This window comes from Sander vitreus, chromosome 7 (genome assembly GCF_031162955.1).
Source record: "Sander vitreus isolate 19-12246 chromosome 7, sanVit1, whole genome shotgun sequence".
Classification (NCBI taxonomy): domain Eukaryota; kingdom Metazoa; phylum Chordata; class Actinopteri; order Perciformes; family Percidae; genus Sander; species Sander vitreus.
Window position 1 is genome coordinate 24,657,878 of NC_135861.1, and position 23,438 is coordinate 24,681,315.

Here is a 23,438-nt window from a genome sequence, read left to right on the forward strand (position 1 = left end):
ATCCATAATAGATCACCATTTATTAATTGATTAAAAAAAATTAGTAGTATAACATGGAAAAACTCAAGAAAAGCACTTAAGTACTTAAGGACAGTACTTTAGTAAATGTACTTACATTCCACCACTGTGAATGAATATATATATATAAACTGCATACAGTGAGAAAACCTCAAATTAACAACTGCATATTTAATTATGACGTTTTGTAGATGCCGTACCTGTCTTATATATCATGTAGTGTCAGATTTAGCAACGCATGTTAAATGTTTTACTTTGAAGGTAATGTTCGGTATTATTCTCTCTAGCTTGATAGTTGAAGTCTCAGCTTGTCACTGTAGCAAGTTGCTGATCGCTGGTGCCAACGCCCGGCGAAATATAGAGCTAACGTTAGCTAGCGGAGATACGGAGGGACATAGGTACGTAACATTTACTGACGTCTCTGCCTGCAGTTCGATTAAAAATACAAATTAGGATACGGTTTTCATGCTTCGTCTTGTTAGCTGGGACTCAGGTACAGCAAGTAAGCCAGCATTAGTTTACAAGCTAGCGTTAGCCGACTGGTTGCTAAACTAGCTAGCATTGTCTAGTGATTGCTTTGATACACAAACAGATGTTCACTCTCGGTAGCTAGCTACGTGTTTGTTAAAGTAACGTTACGAAACTGTTGGATAGTGTCATGTTGTGTGATTGACCCAGTACAGTATTTACAGATACTGAAGTTAGCAGGGTAATTGCGTTAATAAAGTGATTAAGCAAGTGAGTAACGATTTCAATAGCTAACGTTAGCTTCTAGACAGTTTTGGTGATGGGGTGTGACACTTAACTAATGCTAGGAAACAGCATTTTCCTTTAGACCCCTTTTCTAAAACAAAGCTGTCATTATAAGTTAAAGGTGGACTACAATTATTTTAGGGCTGATGATGATGATGATGATGATGATGAATAATAATACAAGCCTATGCCTAACTAAAATATGAAATGTCCTAATGGGTTATATCATCTCTCCCAGCAGCTAACGTTATTGCCAGCAGAATCAGAAAGTGCAGAGATGCAGACTATCAAATGTGTGGTGGTGGGTGATGGAGCAGTGGGAAAAACCTGCCTATTGATTTCATACACCACCAACAAATTCCCTTCTGAATATGTACCTACAGTAAGTACGTCTGGTGTGTTTCACAGTCAAATGCATGCTGGCTGACACATTTTGGTGAAGAAACATACTCTTGAACTGACTATGATGTGCCATACATTCTTTTACCACAGGTTTTTGACAACTATGCAGTAACTGTAATGATTGGGGGTGAACCATACACCCTTGGCTTATTTGATACAGCAGGTAAGAATATATTTTTTTACGCTTTCAATTAAATTGCATTCTTAATTTAATTAAGTACAAATATGTCACAAGTGTGGTCTCTGTTATAGGTCAGGAGGATTATGACAGGTTACGACCACTAAGCTACCCACAGACAGATGTCTTCTTAGTCTGTTTCTCTGTTGTTTCACCTTCCTCATTTGAGAATGTTAAAGAAAAGGTGAGTACAAAGTGTTTATCTAAATGCAGTAGGGTTGCTCACCTACCAATCTAATAGCATCCTTGTTTTAAATATTAGAATTAGAAATTAAACTGCATTCACAGCATACTCCATTTTAGGGATGTAACGGTACGAAAATTTAACCTCACGGTTATAGTAACCAAAATTATCACGGTTTTTCGGTATTATCGCGGTATTTTTAAAAGTGTGTTCAATATGTTCAGAAAGCACTGATAGGCCTGCACAAGCCGAAATAGTTTCAGAAAGTGTAACAGTGTTTATTATATTACAAAAATGTAGGCAATAGGCTTGTAAAAACTATTGAAAACTGTCTGCTGAAACACTGGCCCGCTGTAGGGTGTCCAGTAAGAACTTGAACCAGAGATTTCTGACTTTGAGATCCAGGAAGTTATCATGAAGTTAACTATGAAGTTGTATTTGACGTTACATGTGAAGTTGGATGTGGTTCCGACATATAAGCAAATTTGACTGGAATATTGGATTGTATGAGTTCGACAATTGACTAGTGTGGACTTGACCGGCAAACAGGAAATAAACAGAGGTATGTGCACTGGCTGGATTAACACAACTTTTATGCCTTTCTGTCACATCTACTGCAGTCAGATTCACTGTGTTCCCTCGGAAGGAATCATTGCACATGGGTAGCTATTGTAATGACATTTCGAGCATGTTTAGAGGCTTAAAACACGTTTAAAACTTGCCCTGTTTAAGCCTGTTGGATGCTAACGCTAGCAGGAGAATAACACTGTGTAGGCAGCACCGATTGTTTTTTTTTTTGCCACTGCCAGCACTCCAAATTTCCAAACAACAGAGCTACGTGTTGAAATTGACCAGAATTCTCCTTTTTAAGGTATAGATCGATTGATGCGGAGGAATTATAATTGGAGCAAAATATGTATAAACAGTAGTTTAAAATAACGTTTAACATTGTGGATTTTTATTGATACATTCTCAAACTACTGAAACCGAGGAGGTATAAGTTTCAAAATACACCAACTGTATGGTTCATCTGATACACTTGGTTTTAAGCAGACTGTGTGTGTGTGTGTGTGTGTGTGTGTGTACCAATGTTGTTCCTTTCCTTAATACAATCACCTACAACAATCACATTTTTTTGTTATACATATATTTTCATGTATAATGTGCTACATGTAGCATCATTTTTAGTGTAGAGCTGCAAAGATTAATGGATTAGTTGTCAACTCTTAAATTAATCGCCAACTATGTTGATAATCGATTAGTCGGTTTGAGTAATTTTTTTTAAGACAAAAGTAAAAAAAAAAAAAAATCTTTGATTCCAGCTTGTTAAATGTGAATATGTTCTAGTTTGTTCTCTCCTCTGTGACAGTAAACTCAATATCTTTTGAGTTGTGGACAAAACGAGACATTTGAGGACGTCATCTTGGGCTTTTGGGAAACACTGATCCACATTGTTCTCACATTTTATAGACCAAACAACTAATCGAATAATTGAGAAAAAAGTCAACGGATTAATCGACTATGAAAATAATTGTTAGTTGCAGCCCTAAACAAGTGTATCTATCTTTTGGTGATGAATGTTTTGTCGTTGTGTCTTTAATCTCCAGTGGGTTCCTGAAATAACTCACCACTGTCCCAAGACCCCGTTCCTGTTGGTAGGCACTCAGATCGACCTGCGTGATGACCCCTCCACAGTGGAGAAGCTAGCCAAGAACAAACAGAAGCCAATCACCCCTGAGACAGCAGAAAAACTGGCTCGTGACCTTAAGGCAGTCAAATATGTTGAGTGCTCAGCCCTAACACAGGTAAGCTCTTCCCATTAAACGACGCCTAAAGCCGGTGTGGCAAGCATGTGCTTAAATATCACTTTCCTAACAAGGGTGGAAATACTTTGCCTTGTCTTTTGCTAACAGCATCTGGCTAAAACTCCATCTAACTCTCGTGTTGTGTGACTGTCTTTCTCCTTTTTTCCTCTTTCTGTAGCGGGGACTGAAGAACGTATTTGATGAGGCTATCCTAGCCGCTTTAGAGCCCCCTGAAACTCAAAGAAAGAGAAAATGCTGTTTGTTCTGATGTCTTCTGCATCTTGCTTTGCCTCTCGATTGTCTGCTGCTTACTCATTGTAAAGAGATGTCTGTCACTAAAATAACCACAACGCTCTTTTAATCTTTTAAAAACGTTGTGACCATTAACTTTTTTTCCCCCTCTGTTCATGCGTGCTTTCTTTTCGACTTGGCCTAATCACAATGATCCATGCTGCCTGATATAACAAGAGTGCCAATCCATAGTTCTTCTGTCTGTGAAACTGGACACGGCTGTGTTTGTTTTGGTTATTTAAATTGACATTCTGTTGTTATCTCAGAATTGAACTATTCAGCATCAGTTGTGCCCTACAAAGCTTTTATGCCACAACCTGGTCTTAGACAGTTAGAACCTTCTTTTCTTTTTTTCTCAACTGCAGCATCAACATTTTCCATGGGCTTTGGTCTTTACTCAGACAAGTTGATCATGAAGGAGTCTTGTATAATGTTATTTGAATAAAGGAAGATTTTGATCGCCCTGCTCCTTTTCTACTCTGCCTTCTTTTGCAATTAGTTCCCTGAAGATGTTAATTTGTATTTGGAACATAGCCCTGTTTTGAACATTAATATTTTATTTCCACAGAAAGGATTAAAGAATGTGTTTGATGAGGCAATACTGGCTGCCCTGGAGCCTCCTGAACCTAAGAAAAGACGTAAATGTGTTCTGCTCTAAGTGTCGTCGCAGCCTTCTCAACACCAGTTTCCAAATCTAGGTTAACAGTACTGAAGAGGTTTGTTGCACAAGCACATTCCAACATGAGTTAATATATTATGAAATATTTGCCTTCTGACTGACTTAACCTAAATACATATTCAATGTGTTGAACGTGATTTTTAAGATTGAGCAACATTTGATGCTGTTTGTGATGATTTGATGGCATTGAACTGATCGTACATGTTGAATCAGTTTACAGTATATCAACAAAACTGTAGGTGACATTTCAGTTTGACCACATGTTTAGAGTTAATTTTGCAGAAGTGCTATTCCAAAAGAACTGACTATGAAATGGTATTTTAATAGATCTCATGTTTTATTGATTGCCCTGTAAAATGCAAACAAGCTGATAATGTTGGGTTAGTGAGCTCCTCCAATTATGTCTTAGCATACTCTACATGTTTGTTTTTTTTTACTTGTCAAGTAATTCCCTTAAAGTTTTTATGTATCGTCATGGAACTCCAGTATTTTGTTTTCTAAAGATTTCTCTATGCATGATACCTTTCTCAAAACGTCAATAGAAGTTGCTGTATTTTACTCATTTTTGACATTTTGATATCTTCATGTTCCAGTGTCAGCATAGCCTCCAGGGGGATCTAAGGAATATTTGACTGAGTATGACATTTCTAGGCTATGCTCCATCGTAGTTCTAGTTTGCCAAAACATAACCTGATAAATTGACACTTGTCAAAGTAGAGATCCACAAAGGCTGACAAATGATGACAGAAATGTATGGAGTTTTAAGTGCAATGTTAACACTTCATTGGAAGTCATTTATCACAAATAGCCATGCAAGGAGTTAGAGCACAACAATTTCCCAGTAATTTCCTTTTTCTGACAGGAGTGAGTCAACAAGAAGGTGATGTGTGTCCTGAATGCGTATCAACAGCTGCACTAGCTGAAACTTTGTAGGAGCATTCTGCTTATAACCCCAGGCTAATACACTATTTTGTAAACTGAACATACTTGCTGCTGAAGTCAGAAAGTAACATGTTGTGGCAGTTCTTACAAAATGCTATACATAGTTTGAAACCCTGTGAAGATTTGAGTGACAGAACTAGCACCATTTGCATTTGTCTTGCCATGCCTGGATGATGGGCTTGAATTTGACTTGTAAATATAGTGAGAATAACTCATAACTTATTGACAGAATACAATGTGTGCATTACTGATACAGATATTTAGAGGAGCTGAGATGAACGTGAAATCAAAATTACCAGGAAAATGTTGAGAGAACAAGGACTCTTTGGTCTTTATTCAATTTGACATAACGTTGTGTATCTTGCTTGTGATAAAGCATTACAATAAACCAGTATTATGAATAAACCTAACTTCAAATACTACATGTTGTCTGACTTGATGGTTACATAAAGGTTATCAACTTGTATACATTTTCAACATAAGTTTTTCTATACAAATTTTCAGCATCACATATTGCACATTACAAAGCAATGCAAGACTATTAGTCTTTCCGTTAAGGTTGGTTTAACATAGTGCTGCAGTTTTACAATATTATAGACAGAATCCCTTCTGATCTGATAGATTAACTTATTAGACTTTTTTGCATTGCACTGCAGCAGTCATTATGCACCCACTAATGCCTTCATACAACTTCATGTGTTATCACGTAAACATCAGAGCCAGATAGTTCATTCTGTTCTGCAAAGCTGCCATGATACTTCATATGGCATATTGTCCTAGCAATTTCCATGACTAGTTGGCATACAAAGACACTTCACAGAAAACAGTTTCATTTAGACCCAGTGTATGTTTTACATTCAATATGAGAAGACGACATACTGTTATGTGAACCTGAAACTGATTGTAATATGGCTGTTTTCAAAGTAACAAACTGCACTACGTTGTCAGGAACAATAAGGACTCTTTGATACTGAAACAACTCAAAACCTCACTGCAGAGAGATGTGTATGAGGCTCTTTGGGATGAGTGGATTCCCATTTGTTCTGATAATTACACATGAACCTCATTTTAAAAAGTATTGTCCACATGCCATGAAAGGTAATAATGATATTTACGTTTAAGTTATATTTGTTAACTATTTCAAATGGTCTCTTGATGAGTGATTTTATTTTTTAACGAAGATGTGCATAATTTAGAAGACTTTTTTTTACATTTTCAACTCCACTTGTGTTAGGACAAATGTTACACATCTTTAGTTAGTCTACAGCACTACTTCAACTCATGAACCTTACCTACTACTATAAATCTACATGTATTCCTTCTTAAGGTGCGGCATTGGGAGTGTTTTGAAAATGGGTATTCATAGTCTTTTACCCAAAGACACATTCCTTCAACATGTAAAATGACTGCATGTTGTATAAGGGGAAAAAAGCGGGTGGAAGAATGTGCAATTTCGCAATTTTAGGCAAAGGCAGGAAGCAGGCGTTACATTAATCCCTTAGAGCTATGTGTGACATATCTCAACACAGCTGTCGGTAACATGAATTCCATACCATCCTGCCCAGAACTGTGTGTCCTTGCCTCCGTGGATAAAACGGATGTATCTCACTCCTGGTCCATAGTTCTGGAATACATAGGTCATCTTAAAAAAAAAAAAAAACACATCAGTAAGTCAAGAGTTGTCCTTGAGCTTTGTACCTCCTTTTAATTTTCATCGTAATAATTAATGCCTAATGCTTTGTATATACCTGATTCCATTTCTGATCGTTCCACTGCTCAAAGTAAACAGTCTCAGGTGCAAACTTCTGGATAGGCTTTTTTCTTTGATTCAGCAACTCCACACAGATCTCATATTCACTGCCACAATCCCATCGTGGTGCATACCTAATATAATAACACAGACGCAAAAGCATGGGAACATAAATAGTCAGCAATTAGGTTGAACCATGGTGGCCAGTTTTTTCAGCATTGTTCATTGGTGGGCCAAATTACAGCCTCGGTAGAAACACATTCTTATGTGTTTTCAATATGCTTTGTTTATTTCATTTGATTAGTTTGAGAGTAACAGTTGCATCAGCTTGTTAATCCTCATTCGGTAAAACATGTACATGTGTTTTATGTTGCACTACGAGACGAGGAAGTAAGTTTATTTTGAGTGTAAACACACTGTTTTAACACAGTCACAAGACTAGAGATGGAATGTATGGGTTTCCCACACAGTGATAAACATTTATATCATCATTTATAGTTTAATGAAAGTTCTGTTGTCGACATAAATCGGTTATGATCAAATAGGCTAAGCTATATCATTTTATTACGTGTTATTTAACTCATAATTAGAATTCATTTCAGCACCATGTGCTGTTCAAAGAGCCTGCCTCTCTCATGTGGGGGCAGCATTAGATGTTACAAGGTTGTATGAATTGAGCCTTTACATGAGCCTTGTGTTTACATTGTTATCTAAAGTAGATGTATGAAAACCATGCAAACGTTTTATTGTAAACTATCAAAGGGAAGACTTCAGCTTTCCTCAGGCCACTGTTTGCCTACCACTGCCCTAGATGCCCATTTAGTTTTTTGGGTTTTTTTTAGGCATATACGATGTTAAACGTGGAAATGGTTGAATGTTTCATACATAATTGTGATCAATCTTTTTGGAACCATTTTGTAGTTCAATGTTTTTGTTACTAATGTTATACTACATACAATACTGATGTTTTTGAATAACGGACTGTAAAATCTGGATTGTGTTTGTGACAAATTCAATTAAAGCCTAATTTGCATTAGGAATTAATTCAGAGATATGAGAGTATTTGCATGTGTTCTTCTCACCAATCAGATATTTTGATGTCTGGTTGGAAGTGATCCATGAACGATGGGTTATAACCTTCTGCCTCCAAATTAATCAACTGCGACTTCCTGCACATTCTGCAGAAAACAGACAGGGTGTTTAGCTACTACACAATAGACATGTAGCATATCATACCATGCCATTTGTTTTCTGGACCACTGCTGGTGAATACTCACTGGTAAGAGGTCACAAAGTTTTTCTGGACCGTCTCATTTGGATGTGGCACATGAACTCCTTCTGCTTTCCAATTATCACCACCATTCTCTAGTATCTGCCAGTTCTTCATTTCATCTATAAAAACAAAGAGGGGGAGATCAACTATTTTGTAGAGCTAATTTGTTGTTCAGCAGGTAAACAATTGACCTAAAACACCAGATGTTGAGTAAAGGGTGTTCTGTGGCTTTCTTACCTTCTCCTCTTGGATTCTTGAGAAGATTTCTTCTCTTCCTGCACAAGAAGTAAAACAACCTCCAGTCTTTGGGCATTTTGGAAGCATCGCGGGGGCAATATCTTTCTCTTCTACATCTCTCTCTCCACAGAGATTCACTGTCAGCCACTTCTTTCCACTGATGGCACACTAACCGACAATTCCTAACCACCGGATGGGGAGGAAGATTCAGGAAAATCTCCTCCAGGATCTCCAGAGGAACAGAGAACAGCTGAAGAAAACAGACAGGACACAGATAAACTCAAACTCTGGATAATCCGTTCGTTTTCCACTGACACACTGACTTTGGACCAATGACATTACATATCTAAACTAAGCTACATCAGCATTTTGTCTCAGTATTATACCAACATTTAAAGCAAGAAAGTGCTGTTAAAAACACAATGTCTGAGTCAATTTTGTTTTGCTCGGTTGTGTGTGTTGTTATTCTTTTGCCTTCATTTTTTTATGATTTCGGTTTGTTTTTTACTTCTAAAAAGAAAGCAGGTCCTTTAGGCTGTACCTAGCCTCACAGATACTTAAGAGATGCCAACTCACAAAGTCCAATATTCAATGGTTTATAACTGGACAGCTAGGAAAAAGTCCATGATGGCAGATTTTATAAACCGTAACGTTTTCAATTCAGTGGTTGACAAGTATAAAATAGTGCCCCCTATGCTTATGTCTGAAACATTTAGACTGCATGGTTGGCAAGTTTTACTCATTCAGATGAAACTTGGCCTGCATAACGTCAGATTACAACAAATAAGAGCAACGGTTGCAATCAACGGTCATTCAAAATATCTCTACTGGCTGAAGCTCTCACAGCAGTTACTATAATGTGAAACACCTACATGTTCCTGTGAATGCGAGGCCGACGGTCCTGCAGCTGAAGACACATTGCGACTTGAGGCTGAACCAGAGCTCTGTGCTGCACCCATAGTTGTAGCTTTCCTCTTCATACCTGGGACAAACCCAGTCTACTGACGTTTTTTTTTTTGTTGTTTTTTACAAACAATGTTCAATCGTAGTGGTTATACGTTAGTCACAATGTCACCCTTTATGATCGCACACGGAAGTGCAGTTCGAGGTAAAAACACTTGATATATAAAGTGAGGTAAAAGCAGCTACAATGTTTCCTGTAACCCTCAAGCTAACACATGACTACCGAGTCTTCTGAAATGGCAATCACTTTCGGTAAACGTTATACGTCTTCATACCATAGCTAGACTTTTGAAACACAGCCATGTCTCATACCTTCTCGAAAGACATCACCAATGTGCGCGCTCGTTATCGACACCAGGACAGTCGAGCTGGACGTTAACTTGAGACGTAGAGGGAGCTAGCCGCTAAAATAACGCAGCAAAAAGTACGCACACAATGGCAGTATCAGTATGCTTACAGTACTCGACAGCGGAGATTCACCCACTCCACAATAACAACAACAACAACCGGGATGCTAAAAAAAACAAACGTAGGTTTTGCTGATGACTCCACCCACGCAGCTCAATTTCGGTGTGCGCCGGGTAAAGTAATAGCGAACCCTCTTGAATCCTTCCTTTGAGAAAACTTCCGGTATGTGTCATCCTATGCGCGGGCAAAGTTCTCTTAATACATCAATGGGGCAAAGAGCAACTTCTTTTGGACCTTGAAGAAGGAGAAGGAGAAGAAAATAATTCCCCGGTGCTTCTCTAACATCTGTCGGCAGGAAGCGGCGGTGATTATACCAGCATACGAGAGGGCATAACGTTAGCTGTCCAGTCTCTTCACGATGTCCCGAATTCTGAACGGTATCGTGGCGGTATGTCCTGACCTGGGTATCGGAAACAATGGAAATCTGCCCTGGCATCCCGTTAGACTCAATAACGAATTCAAACATTTCCGAAAGATGACTGCGACGCCATCTGTGAACGGCAAGCAGAATGTAGTGATCATGGGCAGGAAAACATGGTTTTCCATCCCAGAAAAGAACAGACCTCTGAACAACCGAATTAACATTGTCCTCAGCAGGGAGTGCAAAGCGCCCCCTGCGGGAGCACACCACCTGGCGCGAGACTTCAGCTCGGCTCTCAGGCTGGTCGATACGGAGCTGGCAGAGCAGGCTGACCACGTCTGGGTCATTGGGGGCAGCTCTCTCTACAAGGAGATGATGGAGAGTCCGGGAACCAGGAGACTGTTCGTCACACGAATCCTGAAGCAGTTTGAGTGTGACACGTTCCTCCCTGAAATCAGTTCGGACAAATATCGTCTACTGCCAGAGTTTCCAGGAGTGCCGCAAGAGCTACAGGAGGAGAATGGTATCCAGTACAGATTTGAAGTCTATGAGAGCATCCAGCAATGAAGTGACATAAGAAAAGAAAAAAAACATAACAATGCAAAAAAAAAAATTTTAAATCTGAAATTAAACCTGAACATCAACTGAAGAAAAACAATTTTGTGGGTTTTCTATTAAAACAGCAAGTGTGAATAAAATACGATGTGGATTTTTTTTTTTTCGTTTTGGTTGAGATTTAACTGTTGAAACCCCCAAACGTCCCTTTCCCGAGTCACATTATAAAAAAAAAGTAAATTTTTTTTTGAAAAAGTAAATTTCACTGAAATAAAATAGTATAAATTTAACAAAAAATGCATTATACTCTTTTATATGAAAGGATTTAACCTTTGACTGTATGACTTAACCAAAATGTTACAATTGGTCAAAACTTGCCAAACAAGGTGTTGAAGGTGTGAATCAATTGAAAATGTAGTTACAGCAAGTGTGACACTTTTATACATTTACACTCCAGTTAAAGTAGCATATCAAAAAGTTAGTTATAGTTTAATTCACACCCTACAGTATGTAAACTCTTTCTAGTCTATCCAATCACAACACTTTCCATATGCAGTTTCTTCAACTGTGCTGTTTCACCTTTGTCACTGGTGTTGGATATCCCTTTCCTTTCTGTTCATCACCTCCTCTGTGTGTATCAGCAGCTGTTGTTAGTACTCCACCACATTCATACTGTATTATTCAGATTCACACGTTTTACGTCATTCTCTTTTCCTGAGGAAACTGACAAACCAGCAGTGCTTCATTTACTTGGGTACTACAAAAATAATCAAAAACATTTCATTTCTTACAAGGTATCCGCAGGGTCTTAAAAATGTCTTAAATATATTTGAAAAATAAGGCCTTGAGTCTTCAATTTCTTAGTAAAGTCTTACATTTCGTTCACAAAGGTCTAACATTTGTATTGTCCTTTCATAAGATTAAATAACTCCATTGTTTTGTCACAAAGCATGTATGTATTGAATACAATATGTTCATGAAAGTGGTATTAAATTTCATTCTAAATGGTATTAAAAAGGTCCTAAATTTAACTTGTGGAACTTGGGGGTACCTTGTCTTACGAGCTGTACAAAAAGAACACTTTTTTTTTTTCTTTTGAAAAAGTAGCAAAATGGTTAAGCAACATGAGAGAAACTTATTTTAATAATATGGCAAATAAACAGGCGCGTTCATTGTCTTCAATCACATAGGCACTGCAGTTGTGTGTACGATACAGTACATAGAACTCAATCGTAGTTTACAAGCCATACCAAAAATAAATGGATACCAAGAAGGCCAGAGGACCTTGGACATAAGATGATAGCCACTGTTTTAGTATCACATTAGTATTTCAATCGGGCCACAACCATGTCCATGGATCCTGAATTTATGATCAATCCCGTCTGTGATGCTTTTGCTCCGCTCTGCATATTTAAATGAATATAAAGACCAAACGTAAATGCATGATTTCTCAGTAACAGGGACTTCAATCCGTGTCGTATCTAAAACAGGTTTATCTGTCTTCTGTCAAACAGCTGAGAGATGAGTCTTTTTTTGGTCAGCGGAGCAGCTCCTATGTGTCTGCGTCGATCCTGTGAGCTGCACGGTGGAAACAAGAACAAAAGGATGTCAGAAATAATGCAGCTGGCAGGCACATAACAGTGGCAGGTAATATAGCTCAGTGGGTTTTTTTAGGAGACATTTCTGGAGTGGATATCAAATATTCGGAGACATGTTGCATCACACACATCTACAAAGGCTTAGGGTTCAAGTAAATTCCCCCTGCTGTCAGTGAAATCTGAAACAGTGGCAGGTTAGACAGTTCAAGAGAGTACATGATCTACCAAATCATTAAAACTGCACTGAAGTAGCTAAAGATTACATCAATGGGGGCAAAACTGTGACACATCACATTCACCAGACGAGAGAGTCGCCATGCTCTACTGTATACTACATTGAACTTACATTGCTTTGGTATCCTGAGTGGTTCGCTGTCTCCTGACAGGACTTGATGCATGACTCCGCGGAACTGATACAGCACCTTCAGGCTCTTCTCCTCCCCCACACAGGGGTCATAGAAACCAGGGAGTCCTGACTGGAAAAACAACAAAAAGTCATGCACCAGCAGCAGCAGACTGAATCAGCATACAGCAAGTTGAAGACATCCATACTCCAATACATTTTTAACCAGTATGTGTACTATATACACACATCCATAGATGTATACATGTCCATAGAGACTCGACGTACTCCGGTGGTAACTCAATTCACATCGACAGTTCATGCAAATAACTTATTGCTCGCAGGTTTCTCTATAGAGCTCCCCCTACAGCTTCGGAATAGATATTTGGCCGCTCCGATGTTTACTTGTGTCTGACTCCTCGCTCGGTCAGTCTGCCGTTTCCTCTTTCTCTGTTCCTCCGACAATGCTTTCGGCTTCTTTTTTGCCGGCTCAGCCGTGACGATAGTGTGAAAAACTCCATCGCTACCTTGTTAGCCGGTTCCTGAATGGGCGTATCTGTGCAGTGCCGTGAAGCAGAGATGTTCCCAAGTCATTTATTGGAAGTCCAAGTCAAGTCTCAAGTCTTTGAGGGGCAAGTTCAAGTCAAGTCTCAAGTCTTTGAGGGGCAAGTTCAAGTCAAGTCTCAAGTCTTTTGCCACGTGTCCAAGTCAAGTCTCAAGTCTCTGTCCATCTGATCTGTCCCTAACACTGTTGTTAAATCTTATGAATTCAAAGCATGTCCTGTAGCTACTATCCATACAGTACAGTATCAAAATCAGTTGTAGAATAACTTTATGGGGTCTACTGCAATGCAATCTGAAGAAACACAAATTAAGAACTCTGTTTCAATTTCATAACTGTATTTTTCAACATTTTGGTATCTGCACCAAATAATACATGTTAGCCTGTGTTACTTACTGGCTGTAAAGCCCAACCTCATCATGCATTATTATTTAACAACAACCTGGTGAAATATGAACCTAAGTCTGTCACATCATATGGATACAACTATAAAGATACAATTTGCCTGTTCCCAGCATTAGCACAACACTTTGCGATGGTTAGCTTGTTACCTGTAACGATATATCCTAATTAACGTCTCTTTCACATTAGCCTATCTGGGTGCGTTTTGAGAGGCCTGATGAAGTTCGACGTTGTTGATCCGGCATCATTTATCTTGGTGCCACACACCTTGCATGTAGCTGTTCGCTTACTGCCACTGTTTACGAAGTTATTGAAAGCAAAACTAATGACAAACAGGTTGTTGACGAGTCTCAAAGCTCGAGCCCGAGTCAAGGCTGAAGTCTTTTGGGTCGAGTCGCAAGTCAAGTCTGAAGTCAGCTGTTGGTGCAACTAAAGTGCGACTCGAGTCCGAGTCATAAACTTGAGTCCCCATCTCTGCCGTGAAGCAATTTGTTGCATCGCGAGACCTGATATCACGCGATACATCCTGGCACTGAGGCCGGCGGCTCGTCAGCCGAAAGTTGCTAGGGTGGTTTTTCCGCTCACAGGCACTAGGGGGAAGCGAGATGACCGCCATTCAACTCGAAAAAAGTCATATAACCATTCCAATGACTCTGAAGCTGTTCAGTTAAGGTAAATTAAGCTAAAAAAAAAAAACTATGGACAATCATGCGATTCCTCGCGATTAAATATTCGACCCCTCCCACCCCGGCAACAAACTCTTTGAGCCACTCCCCTCTGGCAGGAGGCTGAGGTCCATCAGGACCAAAACCTCACGTCACAAGGACAGTTTTTTCCCCTCTGCCACTAGCCTTATCAACAAAGCCCGGAAACCACCCTGACTCTCTCCACACCCCCCCTCTGGCTCTACATGCCACTGTACTTAATCTGCTCTTTTTATCTTAAGTCTTACTCTCTTATTTTTAATACATTCTGTGTGTGTGTGTGTGTGTGTGTGTGTATATATATATATATACATACACATATATTTATACTTATATTGTTTGTTCTGTTTAACCTGTTTGTTTAACTTATGTGAGAATGTGTGACGTGCACCTACAAGACCAAAACAAATTCTTTGTATGTGTAAAAAACGTACTTGGCAATAAAGCTTTTCTGATTCTGATTCGGTTGAGATATATATATACACACAGTATATATAAACATGTTTTGTGTACCAGGAAAATACCTTGTACTGTATCAATGGATACAATAACATTACTGCTGAAAAGGTTTTGGATACATTCTGTGAATATGGAAATGACCATACCTTTGTGGCTTCAGTAAGGATGAGTTTAGAGTCTTTCACCAGACACTGCAGTGGCACAGTCACATCAATGACCTTTGCCCTCTCGTGTTTTCGACTGTTGTCTGTCACAAACTTGCCGTACCAGGCGTTGAGGATGATGAGACCTGGTTTAATGAAGCAGTATCAAGAATAGTGTGAATCAACTGGAAAAGTAATGTATCAATGTGTTATTTAGACGTGTTCAAAAAATATATATATTAAAAAAATAAAATTCAAAAAAATCAAGCACGATCGACAACAAAAGACAGATTTTTGAATGAATTGATATTAAAAGTCCAACACAACTTCCCACTTTCAGAGATTTAGTTCAGTTGAATCTTTCCTGCCAGCAATTTTTGCCACATAATTAAAAACAGAACCAGTGTCATTTTTTTAGACTTGATTGTTGAACAAAAATAATATATAATATCATTTTAATTGCAAGCTGCGTGAACAATACCGTAACCATTTCATAGAGTGTGGTCCATTGAATAATGAAGAGGAGCTTGGTGTCTGTCATTACACACACACACACACACACACACACACACACACACACACACACACACACACACACACACACACACACACACACACACACACACACACACACACACAGCTACTTTACAAGTGCAAACTCTAGGGGACCCTGAATAAACTAACATTAAAGCAACCTCTAGAGTGACAGGTGTCATAATGCCAATTATCACTTGCCAATGTGAAAATTATACTGTCTGCTGAGAGCTTTTTGTTAGTGTACTTATCAAAAGCAAACTAAAAAGCCCCAATTATCACTAGTCGACACGGAAGCATCAGGGTTGTTAAGAAATCCACCGAACTCTATTTCTTTTATTAACAATTTGAACCCTATTTTAAAAGTACTCCAGAAAAATCACACTAGATACTATCACTTTCCACTACTGTAAGTAAGACTCCTCATACTACAATGGAAAGGCCCCCCCATACTAGTCTTTGTCAGGTGTACAGTTCCTTTAGATTTTCAGTGAAATGCTCAAGATCACTAAAAGCAAGGAGTCTGCTTTAGTTTAGATTGTTGTTTTTTTATGTGTGAACTGTATCAGAAGATTGACCAGCAGTCAAATGTTTCATTAAAAACGGACAAGTCTTGTTTCATATAGTAAATACAGGCAGTGGGTCTAAGAAAGTACACTTTGAAGTTAGCAGCATTCAACTGGGCATCAACATATTTCACCTTAAACGGATTAAAAACTGTTCAGAATGTAAGAGAATCAAAAAGTTTCACAACCTGCTTAAAAAAACATTATTCCCAGGATAAGCTCATCCCTTAAATATTACTTATCTTACCCATTCTAGACTCCTCAGTTTCAATAATCCGGCGCACAGACTCCTGCATGAGCAAGACCTTTAGAGATGAAACACAAAGGCACACGGAGGAAGGGAAGGAGACAGACACAAATAATGAGATTTTACATGATATAGATTATACTTATGAATTTCACTAAGACTTTGCATCTTATCTAATCCCATCTCAGCCCCTTCCTCTGACTGGTGTGGGACTTGTAATATTTCATGACCCACCCTAAAATACCTTCATCTCTCATCTAACGCTGAACCACAATGTAGGATTGGAACCACAGGCACACGTATAAAGCCTGTATAAAATAATACTCACAGCAGCCTCTGCCTCCTGTTTCTTCCTGGCTATATTAGAGGCCGAGCTCTCCTGCTGCTTCTCCAAGTCTCTGGTGAATTACAAGATAAATGGAGAAAATGAAATGAGCTCATAAAATCTGGCCATAATAATAATAATACATGTGGTGCTATTTCCAAAAAACATTCCTTGCATGAAACGGCCAACTTAAAGGAAAGGTTTCTTACTCTTCCTTCTGGGCTCGCACGTAGGGCCGAATAATAAGCTGCTGGATGGCGAGGTAGAAAACCAGTGGTCCAACTGTGGCGTAAAATACAGCACTTGGCAGTATCTGGTCAGTCAGGTGAATAGGGAAGAAATACGTCTGGCTGGCTCGGTTTAGTCTGCAGATGGAGACAAATGGTTTCATTATTTTTAACTGAATGGCCACTAACTGGCTGCTAAATCGGCTACTCCATGTGATATTTGTGGGAATTTCTGCCTGAAAATGTCAGAATACTTATTAAAAATACCTAAAAATGACAAAGTGAAAAGATGTGCCATACTGTACTCCCGGTTAGACAGGACAGTGAGTGTGCTCATTGTTTCTCAGGTGTTAAGACAATTGTCCCAAAAACAATTGTCCAAAGTGTCCAACAAATAAGATAAGATATAAATACAAATAAGAGATATACTGTATATATACTTTAAACTTTCAAACTCATCCATGGACCAACATCTCAATGGGTCCAATCCTGTGTTTACATTCTCAAAGATGCACCGCCAGCGCAGACACAACTTACCAACCAATTTAATCGGACTGGCTGGCATGGAGTCACATGGGTGCCATAGCAACAGCGCTGTGATGAAAACCCTCTAAAACCTGCATCAAACAGGAAACCAGAGCAAAGAGGGACACTTACTTGATCTTGAGGGAGACGCCTTGGGGCACTCCCACGCTGACGGTGGCCCCCAGGACACTGTGTCGACTGATCTTCCTCTCAGCACCGTACTCGACCACGGTCCCAAAGAAACCTGATCTGTAACATAAAGAAAAGGTCACTCTCTCACTATAAATCGGAGATTTTGTTTCACGGGGATTTCTTTTAACTACGTTTACCTCATTATTTGAAGCTTTGGCCACGTTCAACACGAACATCCGACATTATAACATTATAGACATGACAGAAAACTACAGAAACGCATAACAAGTCTCCATTAAATGGATAGGAGTTGTAGTTGCTGTACAAACAGATTGACACTCAACAAATCTAATGAATATGAATTTATGATTACGTTCTCCAAATAACACATATTGCACTTTGACAACATACTTTACTGAGCCCTTAATCTTCGTCTGGTCATCATCCTGGAACTTGTACTGGTAGCTCATCATCATAAAAGTGTGAGGAATGCCAAGCTGCAGAAAAAAAAAAAAAAAAAGATAATTTTGGCACAGTCCTGACAAGCAACTGTTGATTTAATGGTGTCCTGTCTAACATTAATTAGTTAAATATAACTGCTGGCTGCTAACCTGCATTGCGAAGGTGAAATGGCTGCTCTTGGTGTCCCTGACTATGCTGGTGTTCATAGAGGACTGAATGCCCCAGCGCCACTGCAGATAGCCCATAGTGTTTTTGTCTAGGTGACGGGCCAGCACCGTGGTAACCCCAGGACGCACGCCTCGGGATGAAAACTGGAGCCCACACTGAGCGGTCACAAAGCTGAAGCAAAAAGAGGAGGAGAAAAAAGAAAATCACTGTTGTTCATGTTGTAGTAAAAAGAACTCATTTATTTTCTCTTGCATCTTAACACATACAATCGAGGCGTCAAGTTCCGAAAAATCTTCATTCCTAAAAGAGGTCCATGGGTGTCTCCAGCACCCAGCTCTACCTGTGTACAAACACACACACAAACCAACAGGTAATGTTCTTTTTACATCTAGAAGCGTGGAGTGACAGAAAGAAAGTAGGCCATTTGTAGTATACATTACAAAGAGTGAGTGAGTGTGAGTGTGTGTGAGTGTGTGTGTGTGTGTGTGTGTGTGTGTGTGTGTGTGTGTGTGTGTGTGTGTGTGTATGTGTGTGTGTGGTGCCCAGTGAGAATGCAGCACACCTCTCCCCACCCCTTGGCTGAGGTGACTCTTCTCAAGGCCAAGTTAATGGAGCCACCTCCATTTCCGTTGTGGGTTGACAAGGAGCCAGATAAAATGGCTGTGTCTTTTGTGGTAAGAGGAGCCTGCAGTAGAAAACATAAAACAATATGTCCTTTGATAAGAATGATCTCCAAAATCTTTCTCAACTATCACAAATGTAATTGTGGCTACAACTCTTTCAATCCAAAACATATTGTGAGAAATGCCACTTTAATCCTCATGTAGAATCTGGAGCAACCCGTTACCTCTATGGATTGGGATATGTGCATCTTGTTGATTTCCACATGTGGGACTCCCCCTCCAACCACATCCTCGTAGTCCTCCTCATACTGGTCAAAGAGGTCCGTGGCATCAATACCCACACTAATAGTTCCCTGCAAATAACAGGTTCAGGAATTAATACCGTGTTAATTAATGACGTATACAATACGCACGAGAAGCCTATTGGCACTTCATGTTACAGTCAGTTCGATGTGAGGCTTGTTATCTTCTTCTGAACATGCCTTTGGGTTGGTCCTTTGCTGAAGCCGTCTCTCCTCTCGCTCTTTCTGAAGACGCTCATACTCTTCTCGGATCTCTGCAGGGGTTCTTTTTCTTTCCACCACCTGGAGAAAGAAGATATGATATGAAAGCAAAGCCAACGGTGGATTGGCTGCTTCACAGGTTGCAGAAAAAGTAGTTACAGTAGGAGAAATTTCAACAGAACTTCATGCAACCATACGTTCTGTCTGCAGGGTTCAAAATCAGCACCATCCTCCAGCCAAATGCTGGATACATTTGCAAGTGGCTGGTAGATTTGTTTCACTCACCAGGGCCAAAAAAACAATGGTACTCTATCGAGAGGCTGGTCAAATTTGAACATTCACTAGCCATTTGACTGGTGGACGAAAAAGTTAATTTTGTCTGTCTGTGTGTAATATTTTGCAGTGGTGGAATGTAACTAAGTCCATTTACTCAAGTACTGTACATGAGTACAAATTTGAGGTACTTGATTCTTTTCTTTTCGTGCCACTTTCTACTCCGCTACAATTCAGAGAGAAACATTGTACTTTTTACTCCACTACATTCATCTGACAGTTTTAGTCCCTAGTTACTTTGCCAATTAAGCTTTTCGCACACAAATCACATTTATTATAAATTAAACTACCCAACAATATAACGGCCTACAAGTAGAAATGACTAGACCATTAAATGAAATGACTAGACCATTAAACACACAACAGTTTGGATCGTTTCCAGTTTTGTAAATGGGAAGATTTTTCTGCATTTAGTACTTTTACTTTTAATACTTTAAGTACATTTTCCTGATGATACTTACATACTTTTACTTAAGTAACATTTTCAATGCAGAGTATGTTTACAGTGTGGTAAATACTTAAGTAAAGAATCTGGATACTTCTTTAACCACTGCTATTTTGTACTGTCAAGCATGTATCATTATAGTAAACACAGATGAAGCAAAACTAGAACTATTTTAAGCAGGTTAGATGATGAGATGTCACATAGGACAGGAAAGTCTTGGGGTAATGCAGCCTTAATACCATGAGACTGCAATACCAAAATATGATTCTTATGTACAGTATGGTTGAAGATTAACTGTGTATTCTTCTATAAGTGAGTTATTCTCAAGTCAAGACCCTGGGTCCGGGTGACTAATATTGAGAAAATAATTATGCACGTCATTTCTTTTGATGCTCTTCTCTAGATATTTCCATTGGCACACTTAAAAACAATGACTATTGAGTTTATAATGTACATGAAAGCTGTTATGCTAGTTGACAGGGTCAAAATTTGGTGGACATTTTAAATATCCGTCTAAAGCACACCAACCTTCCTAGTTGTGTCTAATTAAAAATATACTGATTTGTCGAAGTTGACAAGAAGGTGCCAAACTTAAACAAATGTCCCATCTAAACTAAACCCGACTTAAAAGTGTTCCGAAGAAAAAGATGCTAAGAAAGCATATCGTGCTTGTGACCGGGAGGTCGTCGGTTAAATCCCCAGACCAACAGGATAAAATCTGGATGGGGAAAGTGAAAGAGCAGCGCTTGTCCCTCCCTCATTACCACCACTGAGAAAAAAAGCATGGTGTACTGGAGGAGAGTTGTGCACTAGTCTGCACCTGCTGATGTGCATTAGAAATTGCTAATGCAAACCATCATTTTTAAAATAGATGTATTATAACATTTGGTCATGTCTGTACTTGACTAGCAATACACACATGACATTAATAGTAAATTCATTCAATATGCAGTCATTTTATGTATGAAGTAAGCCTGCCAATCATGCTAGTGAAATTCAAAACTCCACTGAGCTGATCCCATGAGGCTTCAACTCTCCTGCCTGTACTACGCCTCAGAGGTGGGCCATTGTATGTTTTGGGCTTAATAATTAACCGACTGTCTACTATCAACCCAATGGCTATTGTTTTTAACTGCATGTGGTGCCTTGTTTAGGAATTAATGGCCACTTTAGTCAGTCACTAATAGACTTACCTCCCATCCTTCAACATCGAGTCCTCTCTTGCCGTAGATATCGTAGATAGCTCGTGCCTGTGGGTCACGCAGCACTGAAAAGACATGGAGAACCACCAATAATATTAGGCATCAGAAAAGTTGGTTTACGTAGACCATAACATATTCAAGTCTGCTTCATGTGTAACTGAAGAGGGAGTTGACTACTAGGGGTGGGACTCACCAGAGGCCTAACGATACGATATTATTGCGATTTTAAACATATTGCAATATTCTGCGACATATTGCAATGTATTACCTTTTTTCCAACTTCAAATTTTTCCCAATTCATGTTCATCTCACTTTAATTTTATTGCTGCAAAACTTGAATTGTCAAGCAGACAAAACTGTCCAACACATACATTATAAAAGATCAATACTTGGCGTCTGTGTATCGATACAGTATTGCCACGGAAAATATCGTGATACTATGCTGTATCGATTTTTTTTCCCCCACCCCTGTTGACTACATGATATGATCGAAGCTTTTCTTACCTTCATAAGCTTCATGAACAAGGTTAAAAAGCTGTTCTGCTTGACGCTTTAGTTCAGGGTCCCGGTGTTTGTCTGGGTGATACAGCATGCATAACCGCCTGTATGCCGCCTTCAGCTCGTCCTGTGTTGCCTAGGCACAACATTCAAATGTAGAAAATGTGAAAGACAAAACTTGCAGAGAAACTTGATCAATGACATAACAAAAAAACACGGAAAGACTTTGCTACAGCTCCCCTACTTCCAACTTAATTTTCTGATCATCCGACACTTATTTGAACTTCATGAAGTCTTCCAGTCTTCCTTGGGTTTAGATGACTTGTAACAAAACGGTCTGAACAGAAACTTGCTGCTTTAATTCAGGTTATAATTATATTGTTGCGAGATAGACTGAAGTACAAAGGGTACTGGCCCAATCCTCATAGTTAAAAGTACATATGTACATTCATGTTAACTACTCTTTAGTTAAATTTCATGTTTGAAATCAATGATTTAGAGACCATGAATCAGTTTGTGTTTTACTGCATAACATATAATGGGATGGGTTTCACATTTTCACATTTATTCTTGAATTAAAGTTTTAAGCAAAACCTTTTAATACGTATTCTACTTTCCCATGCTCACCCACGCAAATATATGGACTTTTAAACTGTTGCATATTTAGCCGCTCTGGAACAGCATGTCCCTGTGTGCCACAAGTAATTTGTGTATTGTAGAATGCCACTTGGCACTTGCATATGAACATTATGTTCCCTGCTTTACAAATACAGAAATCAAGACCTCAAGTGTCTGAGCCCCAGATATTAGAGAACATATGCATATTGTAATCTGATCAACTGTAAATGTTTCATGGTGAAGACTTGAAGTAAAGTTGTAGCATTAGCTAACTTAGTTAGCACTGTCCTCAGTCATAAGATCATTAAAAAACTGAAAATAACTGTCAGTTTGTTATCATTAGCTCCCAGATTGCCGCAGTAACACACTGTTCTCTATCTTACTTCATCAACTGACAACTCCTGTTGTTAAAGTCGTAACCCACAACGACCTGTTGTATGACTTATAAAGTATCCAGCCGAAGAGTCACAGCACAGAAAGCAATGTCGAGGGTCACAGCGCTAGCTACCTAGCTAACGTTACATGTGACAGTACGGGTAACCGTTAAACATCAGCCGGACAAAGTGTATAGAATGACTGCTACATGAACCCGCACACACATCTATTCAGATCACAACTGCATATTGTACCTCTCTTCTGACATTTAGCAGGGAATAAAAATCATCATTAAGGATCTCATCATCGTCCAAGGCAGACGCCATGTTTACACCCGGTCATCTCTTCTTTCCTGTCATTTACATGGACCAGAGACTTCTCTGCGCACTCTTTCGCCCCCTTGTGTTGGGGATGAATGATAACAAAGCAACTGTATTCACAGGCTTGTTCACGTTGTCTTGAACGTGTGCTTTTCATTTTGAAGTTGTACTTGTGCAGTTATTCCTCGTTATTGGAAAATGGAGATGTTATGAGAATGTAGGGTATGTAAGGGTATGCGATCTGTTGTTGTCTGAAGTAAAAAGT

The 23,438-nt window shown here is 39.1% G+C and overlaps 4 protein-coding genes across 8 annotated transcripts; 2 read left to right on the plus strand and 2 right to left on the minus strand.

Annotated features, from left to right (window-relative positions):
* Window positions 1-306: 306 nt before the first annotated feature.
* On the plus strand, window positions 307-5,674 carry LOC144521165 (cell division control protein 42 homolog). 4 transcript variants are annotated; one of them, XM_078255539.1, is made up of 6 exons: window positions 307-416; window positions 1,013-1,153; window positions 1,264-1,336; window positions 1,426-1,535; window positions 3,143-3,340; window positions 3,519-4,097. In XM_078255539.1, exons 2-6 carry the CDS (start codon window positions 1,049-1,051, stop codon window positions 3,606-3,608), a joined length of 576 nt encoding a protein of 191 aa, XP_078111665.1. In that variant the 5' UTR covers window positions 307-416; window positions 1,013-1,048; the 3' UTR covers window positions 3,609-4,097. The 4 variants fall into 4 exon arrangements, with proteins under 4 accessions (XP_078111665.1, XP_078111663.1, XP_078111664.1 ...); XM_078255537.1 differs by lacking the exon at window positions 3,519-4,097 and adding an exon at window positions 4,200-5,674 and having other exon boundaries at window positions 308-416; XM_078255538.1 differs by lacking the exon at window positions 3,519-4,097 and adding an exon at window positions 4,200-5,674 and having other exon boundaries at window positions 314-416; window positions 1,010-1,153.
* On the minus strand, window positions 4,733-10,029 carry LOC144521164 (F-box only protein 6-like). Of its 2 annotated transcripts, none has more exons than XM_078255536.1 (6): window positions 9,788-10,029; window positions 8,513-8,762; window positions 8,280-8,394; window positions 8,085-8,180; window positions 7,001-7,136; window positions 4,733-6,894 (listed from the first exon to the last, which is right to left on the minus strand). In XM_078255536.1, exons 1-6 carry the CDS (start codon window positions 9,800-9,802, stop codon window positions 6,757-6,759), a joined length of 750 nt encoding a protein of 249 aa, XP_078111662.1. In that variant the 5' UTR covers window positions 9,803-10,029; the 3' UTR covers window positions 4,733-6,756. The 2 variants fall into 2 exon arrangements, with proteins under 2 accessions (XP_078111662.1, XP_078111661.1); XM_078255535.1 differs by having other exon boundaries at window positions 9,385-10,029.
* An 86-nt stretch (window positions 10,030-10,115) lies between these two features.
* Window positions 10,116-11,002, plus strand: dhfr (dihydrofolate reductase). The gene has a single exon (XM_078255541.1). The coding sequence runs from the start codon at window positions 10,302-10,304 to the stop codon at window positions 10,869-10,871; it is 570 nt and encodes a 189-aa protein (XP_078111667.1). The 5' UTR covers window positions 10,116-10,301; the 3' UTR covers window positions 10,872-11,002.
* A 982-nt stretch (window positions 11,003-11,984) lies between these two features.
* dnajc11a (DnaJ (Hsp40) homolog, subfamily C, member 11a) lies at window positions 11,985-23,211 on the minus strand. The gene is made up of 16 exons (XM_078255534.1): window positions 23,108-23,211; window positions 21,867-21,996; window positions 21,354-21,427; window positions 19,362-19,463; window positions 19,104-19,232; window positions 18,819-18,941; window positions 18,523-18,596; window positions 18,238-18,427; window positions 18,038-18,123; window positions 17,627-17,743; window positions 16,952-17,107; window positions 16,746-16,815; window positions 16,418-16,475; window positions 15,074-15,216; window positions 12,804-12,933; window positions 11,985-12,437 (listed from the first exon to the last, which is right to left on the minus strand). Exons 1-16 carry the CDS (start codon window positions 23,177-23,179, stop codon window positions 12,412-12,414), a joined length of 1,680 nt encoding a protein of 559 aa, XP_078111660.1. The 5' UTR covers window positions 23,180-23,211; the 3' UTR covers window positions 11,985-12,411.
* Between the last annotated feature and the right edge of the window lie 227 nt (window positions 23,212-23,438).